The sequence below is a fragment of the Notolabrus celidotus genome, chromosome 21 (assembly GCF_009762535.1).
Source record: "Notolabrus celidotus isolate fNotCel1 chromosome 21, fNotCel1.pri, whole genome shotgun sequence".
NCBI classification, from domain to species: domain Eukaryota; kingdom Metazoa; phylum Chordata; class Actinopteri; order Labriformes; family Labridae; genus Notolabrus; species Notolabrus celidotus.
Window position 1 is genome coordinate 27796802 of NC_048292.1, and position 24452 is coordinate 27821253.

Below are 24452 nucleotides of genomic sequence, written 5' to 3' on the forward strand. Positions count from 1 at the left end.
CAGCAGGCTGTACTCTATTCAACAATATATCCACTGCAGGTACTGCAAAGCCACTGAGGGTGTCTCACTGCTTCTATTTGTACTATTAATACAGGAAAATTGATTTAGATTCAAAACAAATCATGGTTTTTGTATCATTATTTTGCAGCACCTACAGTAGCTGCATCACACTGCATTCCTGCCAAAATGTCACAGTTACAAATGAAATGTTAACTTTATTCCTCAAGTGCAAAATTCTTTAGCCAGGTTCACATTTTCCAAAGGGTAAATGCTTTCTTCACTGTTGCTGTACAGGAATGTGAAGGCTCTTAATCTTAATCCTCTGAATTTTGTGGGGAGGTAAAGCTGATTGTGTGACCTGCTGCCTGGCTGCCCAAACCCCCCACCAGCTCCTGGTCTCATAGAGAACTCCCTGACACGTGTTTACACCAAACACAGTGTTGACACTCAGACAGCTTCATTTTTTAAATCTACATTGAAGAAAAACAGAAAATCTGAGGAATGAGAGGTGGACCTAAGGTTTAAATGTCATGAAGTTTGGAAAATTAGACTGCCTTTTTAAGTCAGAGTCACAAACTTCACTTTGGAACAACAGTCATCTGATTTTTCCTTGTGAGAAGAAAAAATATCCAAAGGGTCTGGTTTGGAGTTACTAATCTGTCTCCCTTCATCTCCCCCCTGTGCTCTAGTTGCTGTCCCCCTCCTGGCCGGCTGGCATGTGTGTGGAATAAAAATGTAAGAGGCCTTTGTCCAGCTGGTTCCAAGTAACAGCTCTGCCCTCATAAGGGAGAATAGGAGTTTGAGGAAAGCAGGTTTGGAGCAGAGGAGGACGAGAAGAGAGGGGACACCAGTCCTGGAGATGCTTTTTGTACAACTTCCCTATAAGTTATTTTTTAATATTTATCTGGCTTTCTATTTTTACTGATTATGACTCATTTATATTCACTTTGGTGAGACCAGAGCTTGCTGGTCATAAAGGAATCAGACTCTTAAGGTGAGCTGTAATTTTGGAAAAGGCATTATCAAGGTTCAACCTGAAAGTGATGCATGGAGTTAGTCAGTGATGACATACTAAATGGTGTGTAGTCTCTGTCTGTTTTTCCCCTCCAAAGTTATCCTAGAGCACAAAGGGGGAGAAATGTCATGGGAAACTGTTGTCCTCTTTGACATGGACTCAAGCTGCAGCTCCTGACCGGTCCTGAGCTCAGAGGATTGTGAGAAGAAGAGGCTAGGAAAGTTAATCAGGTAATTAAAGTTGTGCTGCTTCCACTCACATGAATCATTTTGCAATTCATGAAATGTTTCAAAACCATGACTCATTTTTAACATTGCAGTATTTTTGCTAGTCAAATTTAAATAGGCAATTTTTGTGCTCAAGTCAAATTCCAATAATGTCTCACTAACTTTCCATATTTGGTCAAATCCAGCTACATTTTCAGAAACTTAGCATTCCTCAGTCCACATTTATTCTGTGTGAACCTTTTCATCTTAATATGCCATGTTAATATCGGTTATAGCAATAGGTAGCTAGCTTAGCTTGGTATGGGAATAAGAAATAGTGTGTTCAGATTAGGCTAGTTGTTAGCAATCTGTGTCCTTAACCAGGCAAACTAGCAGAAAGGGACAAGCACAATTCTTGAAATGTCAAATTAGTATTTCTTAAAAATGTTAAGTTTTACAAAGGATGTATCGGTATGACTTAGCACATCATACACACTTGATCATTTATTAAGATAGAACCAGCTGCGCCCCAAAAGCTCTGGTTTTTAAGCGTTTACTACAAATCAATGCTAGGACCTTACAATGGTGGACTTTCAACCCTCCAAACTTGCATCATCCTATCCTGCAGAGTATAATTTAAAAAACAAAAAGCATTCAGTGTCAAATCCTGCATCCCAGCTACCCTGGCATACTTAGCGTAACTCTTCTTTCTAGACAGTCCTTGGTTAACTGTTACATTTTGGCAATCTTTAGTGCCCTTTGGGGTGAGGTGCTTTGAGTGTTTCGTTGCACCACTGCTGTAAGGAGAATTATATAGCATGGGGAACAACACCATGCTCCCATTTGGATTTTTAAAAAGTGATAACAAAATCAATGTATACCCTATGGAGGATAAGAAGCCATACGTTACCCTGCTCATAAGCTTGTGTCACTTCCAGCCTTAAATTAACTCTCTGTGATCAAGGGCCTTTCATTTTTGATGACAGAGAGCCAATAAGATTGAAGTTATGTGGCCTCATGCTGTCAGCATGGAGGAGTGGTTTTAATGCATATGTGAAGCAAAGTAGCTCAAGGAATGGAACCCAATGGAGAAACAGCTTAGTCAATGCTCATATAGTTTTCATAACCTCTATTTAATGAATCAATTTTAGATGTGTAATAATATGGATGTTGAACTTGTTAGTTGATGGTTTAAAGTGGTTATTTTGTTAAAATACTGAACAGATATTAGAGAGTAACAAAGTTCATCAGGACAATGAGGGAAATAGCAATCCATCCTTTGGACTACTCATAGCCCTTAACACTACATACCAATAACCCCATGTAGACACATTCACAGTGCTGACAGGTCATCAGGTTTAGGATTAGGTTTAAACTGGGGGAAAAAAGAGTTCATAGATCAAAAGACTAGAAAGGTACCAACTAAGTTAAGCTCTCTCACCATTTCCTTATTGGTGGGCGGGGTTACATTTCCCAATGGGGTACATTTGGAACTAATTGGAAGAAAGCCATCAAGTTTTTATGATACAGTAACCCAACAGTAATGTAATAATAAGTGATTCTATATAGCAAAGTTACAGGAGCAGGACAACACCTCAAGCAGGCCTCTTCCAGCTCTATTATGAATTCAAACCTATCCCTCTCCTCACTTTCGCTCTCAGATGTCACACCCCATCCTCCCACCCAGTGTCTTCTGGGAGGTTAGTTGTGCTGAGAGCTATAGCAGATCCCCTTATAAGTGTCCCCAAACTAATTACAGCAAGAAATGCAAACACTTTTCTAATCAAGTCAATAAACCATTGTTGAATTACATCGTGTTGATGGTGTGGTCCTTACCAGTAAAGTAAACGGCAGTAGCTCAGTCCATAGGGACTTGGCTTGGGATCTGGAGGGTTGCTGGTTCAAGTTCTTGCATGGACCAAGTTTGGCAATTGGAAGAAGAAAAGGCATTTCTTTATTTTGGTTCATCTTTAGTCTGTGTCCTTTTCTTTACAGTGCCCTGAAGGAAGGTTTCAGCAGACCAGCAAGATGGAGGAAATACCTGAAGGTGGGGGGAAGATGACCAGCCAGCAGGCTCTGTGTGATCCTGACATGAAGACCAGAAAAGAGCCTTGCATCTCCACCCTCAAAGTACTGAAGCTTTTTTTTATTCAATCATATTTGTTACATACAATTCCGTCTCCATGATAAACTACAGACCATCCTTAAGGTGCCATGAAAAGCAGGTCGTGCAGTTTTTGGAGCTGTCTGCAGTGAGGGCTCAAACTTCAATATGCTAGCATGTAAGTTAGAGAATGATGTAAAATTGATGAAAATGTGACATGTGCACCCCCAAAGTGGTTGGAATCAAGCTAAGAGGTGATAACATGTAGTTTTGAAAGTCTTGGGTGTCCATGATTTGACTCTATATCACCTTTTGTCAACTAGCATCAGTTTTGCCTGATTGCAGCACTACATTGGATGTGCAGAGATAATGGAGCATTTCTCAAAACACTCATCCATGCATGGAGGCCTTTTCCTCATGGCCCCAAGTTCAGTCAGTAGATACTGGTTAAAATGTACATTTCTAGGTAAAAGCCCAAAATACAATACCATAATAAAAATATATATATTGTAAATGAAGACCCATTACTTAACTTACCATCAGTCCCTTCCAAATCAGACAAGGAAGTAGAGCACATTAGATTACACTTGCTGCATATCATATAGCTATTTATACCCCGTCTGTGCACTCTAATAGACTCCCTAGAACACTTGAGCCCTAAGAGTCCAGTTATAACAAGTTTAAGATGAGAACCCAAGCCTCAGTAGTAATTTGGCAGAACTGATACACAACATGGAAAGGCATGGTAATAATCCTCAATGGAGATCTGTTAAGTAACAAAAGGACTCAGGGTGCCCACACACAGAGTTAAACCAAAGACTGTGGAGGCTGCAGTAGAGGAGGTGGAAACAGTTGCAAGCATATGAAAGTAGCTTACAGGTTGGATGATTACGCCAAGCATGATGCCCTACTTCCTCTTTAAATGTAGATTATCTGGAGAATGTCTTCAGACTGGTAACATACATGAATTATATTGTTTTACATACACTTTTACAAGTTTGTAGAATATCCAGTTTCAAATAAAAACATTAAATTGGTCACCTCCAGTCACTGTATATTGTTTCGCTTTGAGCTGAAGTTTACTGTTTACCTGTCCAACCCATTGAGTATACAAATAAAGTTGTAAAGTTGTGCACTCTGAAAATAAGAGCAACAATTCTCCACCTTTAGCTCCAAAACATCTTAAAAATGAAGAGTGAATCATGAAATGTTTTTTTAAAACAATTACAGGAATATTTGTGATCATTTTCACATTTAACTTTGTTGTGAAAAACATGTTTAAGTTAAGATCACTGTTAAATCTAAATGCTTACTATAAATCTAAATGTTAAATCTAAATGTAAATGTTAAATCTAAATGTTAAATGTTGCTCAGTGGTCCTTAATATTTAGCCAATATTTAAATTCACACTGACGCCCAGCGGAAATGCCAAAATAAAAGCATCATACATTAAAGGTGACATATCATGCAAAATGGACTTTTTAATGGTTCGCTACCTGAAATATGTTTCCCTGGCATGTCTACAAACCCCCTGAGAATGAAAAGAATCCATTCTGCCCCTGTTCTGATTTCTCCACCTTTCTGTAAATGTGTGTGAAACCAGCCGTTTCAGACTTCAGTGTTTTTGTTACGTAACAACAATATCCGGTCTGTCACGGAGTCAGAGCTCGGAGCTTGTTCAGCCCATAGACTGTATAAAATAATACTGAATCCCCCCTCTGTTTTTCATTCCCTGCACAAATGTGTGCTAACAAGGAGCTTAGGAGGGAGGCATGCTAGTTGTAGGCTGTCTTAATAAACACAAAGGTCCGTTTTACTCCCCACGTCTGCAGATTTGAAGATCTAGTGGAGGATTTTTATTTATCATGGATAAGTGCTAGCGCTAGTTAGCATAGCCACATAGCTACATGTTCGTAGCTGTGTACCAAGACACACGTCTACATACTGATAAATAAAACAACAAGAAACACTAAATCTGTGACCGATCCTTCAGAAAGGTCCTGCTGCAGGCGCCTCTCCATCAGGATCAGATTCTGGATCAGATTCAGAGGGTTGAAGTAACGTGATCTCTGAGCAGCCGTGTATATTCAGCCAACATGTAAACATTAGAACAATGTGCTGGAGAGCCGAGGCCACATCCACTTCCTGAGGGGGCGTGGTCAGAGAGAAAACAGAGTGTTCTGAGGAGGACTGAAGAAGAGGGCTTTTCAGGCAGACCAAAATCTGATTTCAAAGTGTTTTTTTGAGCATAAACTTTAAAGACATGTTTTGGGGACCTCTTAGACCAATATATATTGATGAAAAAAGCGTGATATGTCACCTTTAAAGACTTAGCAATACCAACTTTGCTTGTCCATACCATAGACTGGTTCAGTGCTGTCTCTGAGTGTTGTGAAATCTCTTAATGGCCTCCAACTGCCTCAAATATTTTCTGCTAAATCATTATGGACAGCGGGCAGTCCGGCTGACATTTAGATTTAACATTTAGATTTAACAGTGATTTTAACTTAGATATATCTGTAATGATAAAATGAAGTGGAAAAAGATTGGTGGTGCCACAGTATATTTATTGGAGCCAGCTGATATCAGTTTGTAATGTACTGAAGTTTTGATCATTTAGCTACCAAAAAACACACAACCTACTTATTCACAAAATGCTCAGGTTGGCAAGAGAACTGCTCCTAGTGTTGGTCTGAAGTGGACACTCTTGGCTACAGAGGGGCGCTTCTTTTCTGCTCTGCTAATCTGGTACAGAGCCCTGCCGGAACCACATTGTGGAGCTGACAACCATGATGTTAAACCCCCTTTCTTTATTGCATCAAAGCTAATTAAAACAAAAACTTCAAACACTTGAAAATACAGTTCAGCAAAACCTTTTCAGCCCAAGACACCCAAAATGATGATGCAACTGACTGGCGATCCCCACTGTCCCTCAAGGTGGTTAAATGTTCCTCACAGCCATGGGCAAGCACTAATGACTATGACAATGGAGCAAAACACTAAAGAAAAAAACAGCTAAAAACCAGAATATTATTTATTCTGGTTAGTAATTTATAAAAGGCTAGAAGCAGAATATGAGCAATCTTCCTGTTTTGACTCCAGCAGTGAAAGGACTTTTTATTATGCAGGTCTGTGTGCGTCTGGGAGCTTCATACCTACTTAAAGTTACTTCATGTAGTGGTTCTGCAGAAAATTAAATATGTGCACATGTCTCTGTGTTTTCTATGCAGCTGTGAATTAACCAGCTGCTATTGATCCTTTTGTTAATGTGTTGTAATCACCTCGGGAGTCACCTGGCAACAAATCATGGCAGAAAACGAATTAAATTTTGTTGTTTTCAAAGTTTTACTTCAACTTTAATGATTGTTTGTGTCTTTGCTTACACAACAATGAGTAAATTATGCAATCCCAGGTGATTTGAAAAACTATTTTAGAAGGCATCTCACGACTAACCATTCGTGTCCAGGGTCCTGACCTCCACTTTTGGAACCACAACAGTTCAATAAATCAGCATGACGAGAACCAGCCATATTGACAGAAACCATGTTTGGGATCTTTTTTTTTTACATATGGTTTGATATTATTCAGCACGTCCCATTTGTTTACATGGAGTAGGCAGGCTTTCCGAGCAGTACTGCAGCCAGACACCAGGGGATGTTCACAATGTTTTATCATCATTTAAGGCCTGCTGTTATTTTGTCCATCTTTGTATACAGTCCATATTACAACCATAAACTGTATAATAAATAGACGTAGTAGGGGTGAGCCCGACTAAGGATTTGCTTAGTCGAATCTGATTCATCAGATTTTGCCCATAGTCGACGAATAGTGGAATGTTTGTTGTTTTTCCTTATTGACCCAAAGTCTGCATGATGGTGACCACATGACAATATTACACATAACCCTTTACAATTAAGAGACTCATAGCTTAAAGTAAAAGGGACAACAGAATATTATAAGTATAAAACTTAGATTTTTTAATCTATATTGCAAAAACAACGAGGTGATGAAGGAGAGAAAACTAAAATAAGGCCACCATCCGTTAAACATGGAACAACACGCCGTTATAGAATAAGGAATCAGGAGATATTTAAACAGTGTTCACACAGAGGAGAGCAGCACTGTGGAGGGTAGTTTGTCCAACTTAAGGCTAAACATTTGTATAATGTTCAAAATCAAACCTGAACCAGCTAAAGGGTTTTTAAATCTCTTAACAGAACCTTTTAAAACAGTCTTTCATCACGTCTTGAGTCTTTTCAAACTGTACGTGAGGAAAACCATCGTGTGTACGGGCAGAAGTGCGCTCCTGTCTTTGTTGACTGTAAATCCTGTCTTTGAGAATATCTTCTCTGATGGTGTGGAGGTGGATGGGATGCTGTGGATTGTTTTTGAGGCTTCAGACAGCTTTGGGTATCGCTCCTGGTTCTTTTGGCCCCGTACAGTTTTTGTGTGGTCCGGTAATCCTTGATCTCACAGTCCTCTTCATGAAGCTGCTCCTCATCTTCATCACTAGTTTTTAGGATCATCTGAAGTTTTATTTCCTGACATTTTGAGCTGCCATGAACGTAGAAAGATTTAAAGACCAGCTGAGGTACGTCTGCTCCACAGGTCCCACTAAATGGTCCACCTTTAATTACCAGGGGAGATTTAATTACCACTTTAAGGAGATTTAACACTTCAAGAGCTGTTCTCAGAATTACATTAAATAAGTCTATATTTATATCAAAACAGGATATATGAGACACTATTTTTACGGGAAACAGGAAAATAATGTAAAATTAGACATTGAGCACCCCCATGGTTTGAATGGAATGATCCACGTTTCATATGCAAATATTCCACTATGAGATTGGCAGTCGACTAAGGCTCGTTAGAACGAATCGTCCAATATTCGACTATTTGGGGTCACCCCTAATACGTAGTATCCTTGACGTCACCAATCTGTTTCTGAAGCGTTGTTTTTAAGCCAATCGTCGGCGGGTGTCATATTGTAAATGCTGAACTCAACCTAACTGCTGTCAAGCTACTTTTAGGTAAAGAGATAGGCTTTGAGCCTCCTCACTAACACCTACAGTGTTCTTGCCTGTCAATCAAGTCAGCTGTGCCTTTCATAATGGAAAACTTGTAATCTTAATGTCTGCAAAACTGCTGCGTTATGAAATAATTCACCCCCTGTACAGTGTGTTCTGATCGAAATGAGCTATTCAGTAAACATGTTTATTTCTGATAAGATTGGCTTTTTTCAATCAATGTGTATGTGGTGCCCGATACTTCCAGGAGCCAGCCTCAAGAGGACACTCGAGGAACTGCACTTTGAACACTATTGCATTGGCCTCAACTCTCGTGGTCGGAGGTTGCCACTTGGGTTCAACCCCAAAAGTACTGTTGCGGTTCCTTCTCACTGCTCTGTATTTAGCCAAAAGCTAACCAACATGTCTGGGTATTTAAGAGTGAAAGAGATGGATTTCTCCCCCACTGGTTGGTGGAGACCAAAACCAAGCCAAATGAGATAATTCTGTCAGTTGGCCGAGAACAAGACATCAAAGTCAACATGCATTCATTTTATGTGTTTCACTGAGATATAGCATTACATAAGGATAATTGATGATAAAATCATAATTTGTGGTATGCATTTTTAATGACTAAAGCATTTCCCCTTGTGTTTTCTAGTTGTTTATTGTGGCGCTATCCTTCGCCTGTTTCTCCAAAGCTCTCACGGGAACCTACATGAAGAGCTCCATCACTCAGATTGAAAGACGTTTTGACCTCTCCAGTACACACGTTGGACTTATAGATGGCAGTTTTGAGATGGGTATCTATGTGTTGAGTAAACCCTAATCTTTTGTGTGTTTAGACTTACTTTTGTCTCTGCTACCTAATTTCTGATTTGACAGAAATGTAGCTGGTGATGCTCTACATGTACCATATAACACTGTTCTTGTGCTCTCATGGCTTCTCGTTTCTGTCTGTAAGGAAACTTGTTGTTTCTTGCTGTGGTCAGTCATTTTGGAGCCAAGTTACATCGTCCTCGACTCATTGCTGTGGGCTGTTTCCTGATGGCTGTTGGGGCCTTTCTTACCGGTCTGACACACTTCTTCATGGGAAGGTAAATGTTACAAAAAACCTGATTTAAAAAAACTCCATTTTAAAAAAATGTTTATCTTCAAACAATCAAGGTTTTGTCTAACTATGGCATGCTGACTTCCCCAGCTACAAGTACGACACGATCATTCAGGTTTTCCAGAATGACAGCGTCAAAATAACTGCATGTGTGGATCCTCTGGAAAAAGAAGGTGGAGTTCAGATTGAGCCATCTATTGAAGACAACAAAGGTAAGACAGTAGGCTAAACATTGAGATCATATGGATGTCTTCAACTAAATTACCAGTGATTTGAATTCTGATCTGACTATACTTTGGAAATTTCACTCCAAACCATTTAACATTTGAATGTTTTTAGAAACATTTGTTACAGATAGAATATGAATTTGCGTTGTACACCATTCACCAGCACTCAATATAACCCCATAGTTATCTATGTGCCTCTTCTGTTATGATAGCCCCATGGCTTTATGGATGGTTACAGTTAACTACTTTTTCTACAACTATATTTCTCAAATAATGTATACTGGATATACAGTATGTCCATTAAATTTGTTTGAACATTATTCTTTGCAACCAAGAATATGAATCCTAACTTCTGGCTTCTCCTCTCCTGATTTCCTCATTCGAGTTTGTACGACAAGTAGTTAAAAAAAATCACATAAATCAAGCTTTTATTTTGAAGGGAAGATTCATTCTAGCACAATAAATTAAAGGTACAGTGTGTAGAAATGAAAGCATTTTGCTATAACTAGAGGGTCAGATTCTGCATTGAAACATTCCATTGCTCATCCCTCCCGACGCTGATCTTTGAGGACCAGAAGCTGCTGTGATGCATGATAAGTATGATCCTCCATTGGTCAGGGGTCTACCATCAAAAACTCCTATGAATGCAAATTATTTAGCACACAATAACAACCACTCTCTTCTTCTTCTTCTTCTTCTTCTTCTTCTTCTTCTTCTTCTTCTTCTTCTTCTTCTTCTTCTTCTTCTTCTTCTTCTTCTTCTCCTCTCCCTCCTTTCTTCTTTGTCCGACTACTCACTAAATACAAAACACATATGCTAATATTTTGTCCATTCTGTGCTACTATAGAAACATGGCCATGCAAGATGGCAGCCTCCATGGAAGGGGAACTGTTCCTATGTAGCAAAAAAGGCTCATTCTAAGTTAACAAAATGACATTATTTCTATATGCAGATGATTCTGTACTAATTTAAACATGCTTAAGAATAATATATGCATTTTTTTCCAAGCCTGTCCCCCTAAATTCTACTCACTGTACCTTTAACAGGGCCCCAGTTAATCTCAGACAGTAGAGCAGACACCCCTACAGTACTTATTGCACTGATTATAGGATCGATTCCTGTCCCGGCGTGATTTGGTGTGTGTCCTCCCTTTTATTATACAGTCTATGGTCATTCCTGGCCCTCTCTCCTTACATTTCCTGTCTCTCTCAAGCTGCCCTATCAAAATAAAGCCCAAAAAACAAGTTAACACATTACATAAAACTAGAAAGAGTCAGTTGAAAAGTCTGCTTTGAACATAGTTCCCACTTTTCAATAAACCTCTTCTGATGGTGTTAAAATCCACAGGACCACCTCTTGGCTACTATCAGCATATGGTTTGTGAATGTGAGAGCAAAACCGTCTTTGTCAAAGTAAATCCTGATTAAAACCATTAGTTACTTCTTTAGAATATGCCTGGAATGTACAGATCACAGTCTGACCTTCAAAGGGACCCCCCACACCCACACCACTACCCCCTCAAGCTGTGAACATACTGCTCCACAACAGAGCTGCTGAAATTCTCTGTAGGGACGTGCAGGAAAGAAAAGAATTACAAAATAAAATTGGACAATCCGGTCTTACAACGTCACCTTAAAATCAGACATCGTCTATACATAGTAATACACTAAACATGGACACAGATCCGTTGATGTATTCTTCAGAGTTCTTTTCGAAGCAGCCCAGATCCAATCAGTCCTGGTTCCCTGAGACGGGCCTCAGTTGAAATGTTATTCCAGTCGTTCTATTGTAAAACCGTAATTAATTCTACTTCTCACAAAAACATGTCATCCACCCACAGAATGGCATGTATTGATCCTGTTCAGCCGCTCAGACAAGGCATGTTTAGAAAGAAACACAATCTAAAAATCACATACAATGCAGTGGTATGCAAGCTGAAATTAGCATCCCATTAAATTGAGACTGAATGGACACCACATTGTATTCATATGTCATTTACAAAGTTTGGATAATCAAGGATGGAGACTTTATTTTCTCAATCTCAATAGCGTGAATAGAAGGCAGTGCTGAAAAAACTGCAAAGACCTTTTCAATCAACTTTGAATAAACATGCTCTTAAATCCTTTAAAAAAAAATCTAAATTATATATTTATTTATACAAAAACTGTACACAGGCTTCACTACTCCAAAGCTAGACGTCATGCCATATATGCTAACACTTCTCCACTTTGCATATATATCAATGCACTGGAATACCTGCCAATCACGTTAGGTCCTGCCCTACATTAGCCTCCTTCTGGGGCCTTGTGTTTGATTATATATCAAGAGCAGTTAACAGATGGGTGACGTCACAGATACTACGTCCATTATTGATACAGTCTATGCTCCAGACTTACTTCTTGCTATCTTTGGTTCAGTAAACACAAACCCATGCATTGATAAATATTTAGGGTAATCTATCTCCTTATGTACATTGTTGGCTACACGCCTTATCTTACAAATGTGGAAATCAGAAGTGAGTCCTTCATTTCAACAATGGCTCAAAGATTTGGGGAATGTTTTGCACTTGGGGAGATTGCAATACAAATTGGGTAACGGAGAAAATACTTTCATGAAAATAAGGAAGCCCCTGTCGGATAAATGGATGACCTCCAATATACAGCGTCTACCTCTTAAGCCACCTTGCATTGCGCTTGAACCTATCGGAACATTTATGAAGCTGTCACCAAACCCCTTTGTAATACGCTGATGCTTACGTTACAATTTTATCAAAGTTCCCCTGAAATACTTGGAAGCTACGGGACCAAACTGAGGTTGTCCAGATTCCAAATATACTATTCAGATCTTATGAAGTGGTATCTATGATGATCATGTTATTGTTGTTTCTTAATGTGTCTTCATGAAGCCTGTGTGAATAAACATGCTCTTAAATCCTTTAAAAAAAAATCTAAATTATATATTTATTTATACAAAAACTGTACACAGGGTTCACTACTCCAAAGCTAGACGTCATGCCATATATAATAACACTTCTCCACTTTGCATATATATCAATGCACTGGAATACCTGCCAATCACGTTAGGTCCTGCCCTACATTAGCCTCCTTCTGGGGCCTTGTGTTTGATTATATATCAAGAGCAGTTAACAGATGGGTGACGTCACAGATACTACGTCCATTATTGATACAGTCTATGCTCCAGACTTACTTCTTGCTATCTTTGGTTCAGTAAACACAAACCCATGCATTGATAAATATTTAGGGTAATCTATCTCCTTATGTACATTGTTGGCTACACGCCTTATCTTACAAATGTGGAAATCAGAAGTGAGTCCTTCATTTCAACAATGGCTCAAAGATTTGGGGAATGTTTTGCACTTGGGGAGATTGCAATACAAATTGGGTAACAGAGAAAACACTTTCATGAAAATAAGGAAGCCCCTGTCGGATAAATGGATGACCTCCAATATACAGCGTCTACCTCTTAAGCCACCTTGCATTGCGCTTGAACCTATCGGAACATTTATGAAGCTGTCACCAAACCCCTTTGTAATACGCTGATGCTTACGTTACAATTTTATCAAAGTTCCCCTGAAATACTTGGAAGCTACGGGACTAAACTGAGGTTGTCCAGATTCCAAATATACTATTCAGATCTTATGAAGCGGTATCTATGATGATCATGTTATTGTTGTTTCTTAATGTGTCTTCATGAAGCCTGTGTGAGGGAGTCTGGTTCCAGCATGTGGATCTATGTGTTCCTCGGGAACGCCCTGAGGGGGATTGGAGAAACACCGGTCACACCTCTGGGCATCTCGTACATCGACGACTTTGCTAAAGCTGAAAACTCACCCTTTTATATTGGTAAAGTATGATTTCTTCATTTTGATTTCCAGTAGGATTTAACATTTCAACGTCAAAATTGTGTTAACCAAAAAAGAGATATTTCCTAAAACCTTTAAGTTAGAATGCTGCTTTCTGCTGCACTTCCTGTTTGGTAACTGATTACAAATATTAAAAATTTGTCATGTTTATTATTGTAAAATCTGGTACTTCCCACTCTCTTCTGGATCACATTAGACAAAATGACATTATTTCATCATTACTTTGTGATCTGCAGCTTGCCTCCAGACCATCACTCTCCTGGGCCCCATGTTTGGCTTCCTCCTGGGCTCTTACTGTGCCAGACTATACGTGGACATTGGATACGTGGATATAGGTATATTGAATGATGCTTTGCACATGTGGAGAGCCTCTAATGCTAAGCTTTTATTACAGATTATCTAACAGCTAGCTACACTTAAACAAAGAGTAAGCTGGTGGCTGGAAATAAAAATCCTGCATACGTATCCATCCACTCAAAAAACAACATTGGGTTCTAAGTTGGTAACTTCTACTGTCATCACTATTAAATACATGTGAAAAAAATGTCCATCAAGACATCTACAAAGTGATCTCACCATACTGGGAGTGTACATTGACCATATCAGTGTGCTTTTTAGCTGTGAAGCTCCACCTACTGGTTACTGGGAGCACTTTGGTCAGCTCTTTTGAGGTTTTGTGCATGCGTGATGTCACCACCTTACTTATATTTCCTCTCAGTGCAACATTCATAGTGCTAAGTATGTGGCTAGTAATATAGCAGTAAACAACCCCCTCTCCCTTTCAAAGTTGGAAACCATACTGGTTGTCAATGTTTAAGTTCAAGCAAAGCAAGTAGACCAGAGGGATAGAGACCTCAAGACAATGGCAAAGCAATAAGGAGGTTGGCTGCTGGCCAAGTTCTTCCTGCTGTTTTCATTTCCCTGGACAAACTTTAACATTTCAGCTTGGGTACAACACACTACACAAAACAGTTTGTCAATCCTGTATGCTTGTGTGGTTTGGAGTATCCTCTTCTTCTACTGCTTCTCCTTCTTTTTTTCCCCTCAATGAATTCTGCCTCTGATGGACCAACTGTACAATACATAAATAAGCTGCAGTCTTTATCAACAGATGACGACTTTTGGCAGGTTGATGTCTAAATGTGTCCCCTGGTCTTTGTGGTTACCATGCCCACGGAAATATACTTACAGTATGTACATGCTGGGTTATATTTGAATAGTACAGCAAGCTTTAGGGAAATAAAGTAAACAAAACACATACATTTAGTGTCTTTGAATCTTTGTAACAGTCCCAAAAGTATTATGGGAAGTAGAACCTTCAGTTCTCAGGCCCTTCTCCTTTGGAATCATCTACAAGTCAGGGTTCGGGAGGCAGACACCCTCTCTACTTTTAAGAGTAGTCTTCAAACTTACTTTTTTGATAAAGCTTATAGTTAGAGCTGGATCAGGCTCGGACCAGCTCTTAGTTATGCTGCTAGAGGCTTAGACTGCCAGGGGAAATGACACACTGGGACCTAGTCTTTCTCTCTCTCTTCTCTGTCTGCATGTCATTAAAAGTCCCCATGCCCCATTAAAGTTACTAACAATGTTTCTAGACCTGATCTTCATACCTAAGGTCTCTAAAAGTAGTATGGGAGGTAGAGCCCTCACTTCTCAGGCCCCTCTGCTTTGGAATCATCTACCAGTCAGTGTCTAGGAGGCACCCTCACTAGTTTTAAGAGTAGGCTTTCTTTTTTGATAAAGCTTATAGTTAGGGCTGGGTCAGGCTTGGACCAGCTCTTGATTTGCTGCTATAGGCTTAGACTGCCGTTTAGGAGTAGGCACTTGTTTTTCCTTGCTGTTGTAACTTGCTAAATGCGGCCTAGTGGTGTATTAAGACAAGATAAGACTGAGTCTTGGCTGTAAGATGGTACTGGAACGTATCCTGTCTTCATTTTGGATTTGTATAAATAATTTAACATAGAGTGGTCTAGACCTGCTCTGTTGTAAAGCGTCTGGAGATAACATTTGTTGTGATTTGTGCTATGTACGTAAATGAAGATTGATTGATTGATTGATTGATTGATTGATTGATTGATTGATTGATTGATTGAGGCATTTGCATATCGTCCCGCCTACAGTCACACACACCCACCCTCTCGAATACACAGACTACCTCTATCATACACACACACACACACACACACACACACACACACACACACACACACACACACACACACACACACACACACACACACACACACACACACACACACTAACCCTTACTGACAGTCAAAACAGGACTTGCACTAAGCTGCACTTTCATTTTGTTTGTAAATATTATCATTCTATTCTAAGGCTGTTTTTTTTTACTTTTATGTACTTATTTATGTGTGTTTTATTTATGTGCCTTGCCGAGAGACTTTTCTTTCGTTATGCCTGCATAGTGACAATAAAGAATCTTGAATCTTGAATCTTGATCTCCAATCTCCAATAATTGTCCTGAAATAAGCAAAGATTGAACACGAGGCCGACTTCCTGCTTTTGCTGTGCACTTCCTCAAAAACTTTCTTCTGTCTTTCAGAAAGTGTGACCATAACCCCAAAGGATGCTCGCTGGGTGGGTGCCTGGTGGATGGGTTTCATGGTGTCCTCTGTCCTCCTGCTTATCTCCAGCATTCCCTTCTGGTTCCTGCCTCGATCGTTAGTGAAGGAGAGGGATGAAAGCAAGTGTGAGAGCTTAGATGAGACAGAGGATGTCCTCAGCAACAACCACCTCCAGCTGACTGACATTGCAAAAGGTTGATTTAAGCCTCTGCTTCTTTGCATCACAGAACACTGATTACACTTCAATCCATTTGCAGTTCAAATCAAAAGATCAAAGTTTGTACTCACTGAGTATCATGTGTGCAGGTTTCTGGTCATTGCTTGTACTCACATTGGGCATTATTTTACAGGGTTTCTTCCCGCACTGAAGCGCCTGCTGGGAACTCCCGCCTACTTCTTGCTTATTTGTGGGAGCGTCCTTAAGTTCAACTCTTTCATTGGCTTGTTCACTTTCAAAGCCAAATACATGGAACAACAGTTTGGGCAGTCTGCATCCAGAGCCAATTTCCTCATAGGTAATGTATAAATGTTATCTAAACAGTTGCTTTAAAAAGAGAACCCCCTACATTTTCATCACCACTGTTCTAGTAAGAGTCATGCTAAACATATGTGAAGAGGGATTGAAGTTGAAATGTGAAGGAAAGGTTGTAGAAGTGGTAAAAATGGCCTTCAAATGAGTAAATTGACTCAGTTACAGAGCTATCTCTTTTTCGTGTTCCTGGACTGCTAATCCAAGCTAGCTTTACCCTTGGTGCAGTGTGTTAGCTTTAAAGCTTTTAGTTAACACTAACCAGGTAAGTAAAATCATTTCTAATCTATACACAGAGCCATGCCAGCTCTTTTTGTGATCCTGGGCCCGTATGCACGTGCAGCCATTACACAAACGGGACCATTGGTCGTTATGGAACTATGTGGCCCATTTGGCCGTAGTGTGAGCCGCATGCATGACTGCATGTCGTCCAATTAACTAAGTGCGCCATGAAAGCGAGGCTGGTGGAAAACGTCATATGTCCAGGGAACCTCCTGGAAAACCCTGATCCAACAAATTCAAACTGTGCATCACTACTACGCATAAACAACAATCAACATGGTGAGTGGTATCAATGTGACTGAGAGAAGATCAAGAAGAAACAATGTTTCAGAGGAAGAAGAAATGGACATTTGATTAGAAGAATATAGAATGAACAAACAGCTGTTATCAGCAAGTCAATCCTCAAAGAGAACAAACAAGGAGAAAGGGAAAGTCTGGCTTCAGATCTTGAACCGGGTAAATCTGTGTGGTGTTTCTGAGCGCACAGTAGAAGACCTACAAAATGAAATAAGCAACATGAAAGAGGCTTTGAGCAACAAGCACCGCAACCAAGAATTATGTTGTGTCTCCTAAATCTAAATCTGCTGTATATTTCGACATCATCATACTTTTCCTTTTTTTTTTTTTTTTTTCTTTCTTCTTCTTTTTTCTCTTGTCTGCATATACATTTCTGGTTTGTGTCATGTTTGTCACAAACTGTCAAATATTAATGCAATTTATTCTTGCAGCAAAAGAAAAGAAAGAAAACCTTTTTCTTCTTTGCTTGTGACTGTGTGCATGCGACCATCACCATCCCTCTTAGAACTCTGGCCTATCTTTTATTGACAGCTAATATCATGTTCTGTAAAAGAGGGCGTGCACACCTAGGTGGACCAAAAAAATTAAAAATAAGAGAAAGTGAACGAAAGATTACATAAAGATATACAAAGGGGCAGGGAAAGAGAAGGAGAGAGAGACCTAAGACACTTAGATGGAGAAGGACCATCTCACCATGATGCCAAAAAAACTCTGTGGGGTGATACTAATGATTAAGTAACCCTGAGTGTCCACAATCATTACTGAAGCTTGGGTCGCAGAGGGTTGCCGCTGTGCTGTGTTCTATTTGTGTAACAAGACCACCACTGGTGCAGATGAAACCACTTGGGTCAGATCAGCCGAGCGGTTCGGCCCGGCACCCGGGCCGCGAGAGCAGTCAGACCGAAGGACCCAACCCGCCGCGGGAGACCCAGGCCAGGGGACAAGCCAAGGACCCAGACCGGAAGCAAACAGGTACCGCCGGAGCACCCAGGGCGACCCCCAGGTCACCCAGTAGGAGGAAAGGGGGGCGAGGGGGGAGAGATCCCGCAGCCCCCCCCAGGGACACCCCCACAACACCGCCCCCACAGCCCCCCAAGACAGAGCCAAAGGAGCCACCAGGGCCGAGGGGGCCCAGCACCAGGAGCAGACAGCCAGGCAGCCCGGCAGGACCAGGACCAGAGCCCGCCAACCGGCGCGCCGGAACGGGGGGAGGGCGGAGGCGGCAGGGCCAATCTCTGTTGTCTTCTCATATTTGGTTTTAAATGGTAACTCATAAGCATGATGTCCTCCATCCTTTAAACAGCCTAACAGGTGAGGTAATCCTGCAATGGTGGGGTCTACCTCCATTAAATGTAATGCTGTGTTGGGGCGTTAACCTGGCTCATGCAGACCGCTAATCAATCTTTTTTCACCATTAGTACAAACAACGGTTTTCATCGCTAATGGCTGGACGTGCATACGGGCCCTGGTCTGTTTGCTAATCCAAGCTAGCTTTCACTTGGTGCAGTGTGTTAGCTTTAGAGCTTTTAGTTTGTACTAGCCAGGGAGGATAAAATCAATTAGAACGTATCTACAGAGCCAGGCACACACACAGTGTTATCAGTCTAGCACTTCTGATAAAATCCACTCAGAGTAACAGAATATATGCTGGCTTGCTGATTGGAGAGAATGTGCAGCACTGTTTTTTTTCCTCCAGGCGTGTTGAACCTCCCAGCGGTGGCAGTGGGGATCTTCCTCGGTGGGTTGCTGATGAAAAGATATAAGCTGAGTTTGGTCTCAGGAGCTCAGCTTTCCTTTGCCACATCCTTCTTGGCATACCTCCTCCTGCTACTGCAGTTTGGCACCAAGTGTGATAACATTCCTGTGGCTGGGCTCACTATCTCATACAATGGGTCAGTGCTGTGAGAAGAACCTTACCTGATTGAGATACTGCTTTAACAAACCAAACCATTTCCCTTACAACACACATGTAACTCGTATTCAAGGGGGCGCTATCCACAGCTAAGATTTCAACCTTCTCTCTGCAGGTCACAGAGTGTATCGCACAACCCAGATATGCTCTACGCAGAGTGCAACAGAGATTGCTCGTGTTCTGGAGAGGAATGGGACCCGGTGTGCTCAGACAGTGGCATCACTTACATCTCTCCATGTATGGCTGGCTGCATAAGCTCCAGTGGATCCGGCAAGAACACGGTAGGCCTGCTAATTGTTATCACACAACCATACAATAGAATTCACCATAAACCAGCCAGCCTCCTTTATCAGCACTTCATCTTCTTGTTTCCAGTAAGCCCTCCCAATACTTTGTTTTCTCTTCCTCCACCAGGTTTTTCACAACTGCAGCTGTGTGTCCGACTCTTACCCAGCAGGCAGCAGTACATCTGTGAGGCTGGGCCAGTGTCCTCATGCCAAGGACTGCAGCCGGAGTTTCACCTCCTACATGGGTGTATCTGTTCTCAGCTCCTTTATCAACTCTCTAGGAGCCACGCCTGGTTACATGGTCATCATCAGGTCTGTGCACCCATTCCTGGCCTGCAGAAAATTATCACAACTGGTATTGCTAACATTAACAGTAAGCCCTATTTGATTTAAAGACTGATTCCACATGTTTGATAAGGTGAAAAGATTCAAACCATTGTCATTTTTAGCGCTTAAATGGGAAGCTAGAGCTTTAGCTGAAAGACTGTAAACAGGTGGAAACAGCTGGCAGGTACCAAATCCTGTCAAATTTAGCTTTGATATATGAGTAAAGTTATATCTCATGGAACTTTCAGCAAACAATCTGTTGAAGTAATGCTTTGACTATACCAACAAGAATACTTGCGTTTCCTTCTAAAGGACTCAGGCTGTACTGACCATGTGTTTTATAAATACAGATGTATCGCACCAGAGCTCAAATCCCTTGCACTGGGTATCCAGACCTTGGTGACAAGGACCCTTGGTAAGTCTTAAGACTGGTTTATACTTCTATAGGAAAGGTGAGAAAACGAGTGTCTGCAGGAAATGCAGTAAAATTTGGACGTATTTCAGCATAGACAGTTTAAAGGTGATATATTACGCATTTTCATTAATATATATTGGTCTAAGAGGTCCCCAAAACATGTCTTTAAAGTTTATGCTCAAAAAAACACTTTGAAATCAGATTTTGGCATGCCTGAAAAACCCTCTTCTTCAGTCGTCCTCAGAACACTCTGTTTTCTCTCTGACCACGCCCCCTCAGGAAGTGGATGTGCCCTCGGCTGTCCAGCACGTTGATCTAATGTTTACATGTTGGCTGAATATACACGGCTGCTCACAGACCCGCGCTACTTCAACCCTCTGAATCTGATCCAGAATCTGATCCTGACGGAGAGGTGCCTGCAGCAGGACCTTTCTGAAGGATTGGTCACAGATTTAGTGTTTCTTCTTGTTTTATTTGTCAGTATGTCGACGTGTGTCTTGGTACACAGCTACGAACATGTAGCTATGTGGCTATGCTAACTAGCGCTAGCACTTATCCATGATAAATAAAAATTATCCACTAGATCTTCAAATCTGCAGACGTGGGGAGTAAAACAGACCTTTGTGTTTATTAAGACAGCCTACAACTAGCATGCCTCCCTCCTAAGCTCCTTGTTAGCACACATGTGTGCAGGGAATGAAAAACAGAGGAGGGATTCAGTATTATTTTATACAGTCTATGGGCTGAACAAGCTCCGAGCTCTGACTCCGTTACAGACCGGATATTGTTGTTACGTAACAAAAACACTGAAGTCTGAAACGGCTCGTTTCACACACATTTACAGAAAGGTGTAGAAATCAGAACAGGGGCAGAATGGATTTTTTTCATTCTCGGGGGGTTTGTAGACATGCCAGGGACACATATTTCAGGTAGAGAACCATTAAAAAGTCGTTTTTGCATGATATGTCACCTTTAAAGGCAGAGTGTAGACTGTGCAAGGTGAAAAATGTCATCAATCTGGGTTCTCAGTCATCCAGGTCATGGACATTAGAACTGTTTATCCATCAGTGCAATCAGTGAGGAATAAAGACTTTGAAGGGAACCTGCTGTTAATGAAGGGGTTTAAAAGTTTATGAATTATATACAGACAATCAGAGATTGGACCTTTTTGTCTAGTTGAGATGAGTCTTGTTTTTGTACTTTATAATTATTTTTTTAGAACACTGCTCCATGTTGAGTACAGAAATAAAGCCTTATAGATAATAAACATTTTATAAAATGTATTAAAAAAATCTGAGGAGCCACTCGGGAGCCGAAAGAGCCGGCTCTTTGGGATGAGCCGAGCCAAAAGAACCAGATCTCTATAAAGAGATGGAATTCCCATCACTAGGACATGAGCACTGCATACTTGTGCATCGATGTGTCAGGGTTGCACATCAATACTCCGCTGAAACACTTGAGAGCCCTGCGACGTTCTCTGTTTACTTTGATTCTGAAATTATGATGTTAATTTACAGCTCATACATGTTGCTACGCCGTCAATTCGATGCAGAAGTATAAGCCAAGCTTTACTACTCTTATTTGCAATATATCTATGTAATATAATATTTTGTTTAAAGGGGACATATCACGCTTTTTTCATCAATATATATTGGTCTAAGAGGTCCCCAAAACATGTCTTTAAAGTTTATGCTCAAAAAAACACTTTGAAATCAGATTTTGGCATGCCTGAAAAACCCTCTTCTTCAGTCCTCATCAGAACACTCTGTTTTCTCTCTGACCACGCCCCCTCCGGAATTGGATGTGCCTCGGCTCTCCAGCACGTTGATCTAATGTTTACATGTTGGCTGAATATACACGGCTGCTCAGAGATCGCGTTACTTCAACCCTCTGAATCTGATCCTGACGGAGAGGCGCCTGTAGCAGGACCTTTCTGAAGGATTGGTCATAGATTTAGTGTTTCTTGTTGTTTTATTTATCAGTATGTAGACGTGTGTCTTGGTACACAGCTACGAACATGTAGCTATGTGGCTATGCTAACTAGCGCTAGCACTTATCCATGATAAATAAAAATCATCCACTAGATCTTCAAATCTGCAGACATGGGGAGTAAAACCGACCTTTGTGTTTATTAAGACAGCCTACAACTAGCATGCCTCCCTCCTAAGCTCCTTGTTAGCACACATTTGTGCAGGTAATGAAAAACAGAGGAGGGATTCAGTATTATTTTATACAGTCTATGGGCTGAACAAGCTCCGAGCTCTGACTCCGTGACAGACCGGATATTGTTGTTACGTAACAAAAACACGGAAGTCTGAAACGGCTCGTTTCACACACATTTACAGAAAGGTGGAGAAATCAGAACAGGGGCAGAATGGATTTTTTTCATTCTCGGGGGGGTTTGTAGACATGCCAGGGACACATATTTCAGGTAGAGAACCATTAAAAAGTCCATTTTGCATGATATGTCACCTTTAAATGTGGTCCTGTTTTACTTTTCCATAATAAAACCTTTTCCTATAGGTCACATAATGTAGCTCTGATAGGTATCTTTGGTATCTTGAGCAGTGGTTGTACGCACATCACATAGGTTCAAAACACAGCAGTCTGACAGGATAAGCCTGCACACTTACTCAAAGCTTGTTCAATAACTACATTTGTTGCCACTGATCTGCATCAGGAGAGAAGTAGAATGAAGAAATGTTTTTGTGGCATTGAGTAAAGTGCGGGCTCATCTTGCTTTGACACATTGGTCCAATCAAAACAGAGTACTTGATATTTAGGTACCTCTTTATCTTTAGGTGGAATTCCTGCACCGGTCTATTTCGGAGCCCTGATTGATTCAACGTGCCTGAAGTGGTCCATCAAGAAGTGTGGGGGAAGAGGGGCGTGTCGCATTTATGACTCTGCCATGTACAGGTATGACATGGACTACAAAGGTGGAAGTGGGAATCACTGATCCCGTATTGAGTGGTCTAACAACTCTGAAGCTGAGGAATTATTACATGTAATCATACTTCTTCCAGCACTTGAGATGTCTTCACATAATTGCCTTCTGTCTCTTGCTTCTATTTTCAGAATGATCTTCTTGGGTCTGATCACTTGTCTCAGCGGTTCCTCTTATTTCTTCGTCATTGCTGTCATCATTCTTCTCAGAAGGCAGTTTCGGAAACCCGGGCGTGAAACGGAGATGCAGGAAACAAAAGGGTCAAAGAAAATTGAACTTCAGGCCCCATCAAAATCTAGAGCGGACAAGCCTAGTTCTTCTAAAACTTCCAAACCGCGGAACACTCCCACAGTTTCTGAAAGGATCTCAACACAGCCGATGGAGCTTCTCCAAGATGGCAGACTCATCGCAACCAATAACATCATAGCTGGGCAGAAAGTCCAATCCCTAATGAAGACCACTGTTGAGTTAGCTCCTCTCCCAAGTGAGAAAGTAATGAGAGAGATTGATGGACACAAGTCAGAGGAGGAGTTGAAAGAGGGGAAGGACAACTTTTGCAAGGAGGCAGAAGAGCAGAGACCGGACCATCAGGAAGAGGACAAAAATGAAACAGCACACAGCAAAGAGAAAGAGAGCCCACAACATTAAGACATTCACCAATGTGGATTCAAACACAGGGTCAAACAAGGTCAACAGGGGCCGTTCTGGAAATGTTTGTAAGTTTGACCAAATGTCACTGATGCCCTGATTGTCAAGTGGGGTTGCTTTTTCAACTGGGCTAAAGCATACCCATCTTTTTTACAGGACAGATCTGCTGTATTAGACCTGAGGATTTCCTTAGCTGTAGAAACGTAGCTCAGTATTTGACATAAAACCGGACTTGCTGTGAATGCGCACATTCACCAACAATTCAAAGACTTGATCTAGCACATGATTACATGACCGCCATGCAAGGTTCAGACTGAAAGGAATGTTTTTCTGTCTGTGTCAATAAATGGATTCCTGAGTGGTTCATATCATTTTCACATTGATTTTTTTCAGATCTGATCCGCACACCATCTCACAAATCTCTGTGAAGTCAATGTCAACACATAATCATGCCACGGGCACAACGTAAAGGTCATGGTCCTGCTTATGTTGCTTCTTCTCGAGGGTGTTAGAAATGCAAGTTTTTTTGTTTCTGATTTAAGATCTGATACTCTCCTTCAAAACTCCAAGTTCTTCAATTGCTGTTATTGCTGCTATCCCTGTGTTCACCAGGTAGTATCTTAAAGAAGTCCCTTTTCCACTTCCTGGTGAAGTTAGAACTTTTA

At 40.9% G+C, this 24452-nt stretch overlaps 1 protein-coding gene across 1 annotated transcript; it reads left to right on the forward strand.

Moving 5' to 3' along the window:
• The first annotated feature begins 1112 nt into the window (after positions 1-1112).
• LOC117805082 (solute carrier organic anion transporter family member 1C1-like) lies at positions 1113-24153 on the forward strand. Its single transcript, XM_034673665.1, has 15 exons — positions 1113-1245; positions 3217-3351; positions 8996-9137; positions 9299-9431; positions 9536-9657; positions 13389-13535; positions 13792-13890; positions 16122-16337; positions 16494-16658; positions 18948-19143; positions 19279-19444; positions 19578-19762; positions 20128-20192; positions 22994-23111; positions 23271-24153. The coding sequence occupies exons 2-15, from the start codon at positions 3250-3252 to the stop codon at positions 23785-23787; spliced, it is 2373 nt and encodes a 790-aa protein (XP_034529556.1). The 5' UTR covers positions 1113-1245; positions 3217-3249; the 3' UTR covers positions 23788-24153.
• Positions 24154-24452: the final 299 nt, after the last annotated feature.

Coding starts and splice junctions, on each gene's coding strand:
- LOC117805082 (XM_034673665.1), top strand. CDS start 3,250: ATGGAGGAAATACCTGAAGGTGGGGGGAAGATGACCAGCCAGCAGGCT. Junction 13,536..13,791: donor AAACTCACCCTTTTATATTG/GTAAAGTATGAT, acceptor TGTGATCTGCAG/CTTGCCTCCAGACCATCACT. Junction 19,763..20,127: donor GGTTACATGGTCATCATCAG/GTCTGTGCACCC, acceptor TTATAAATACAG/ATGTATCGCACCAGAGCTCA.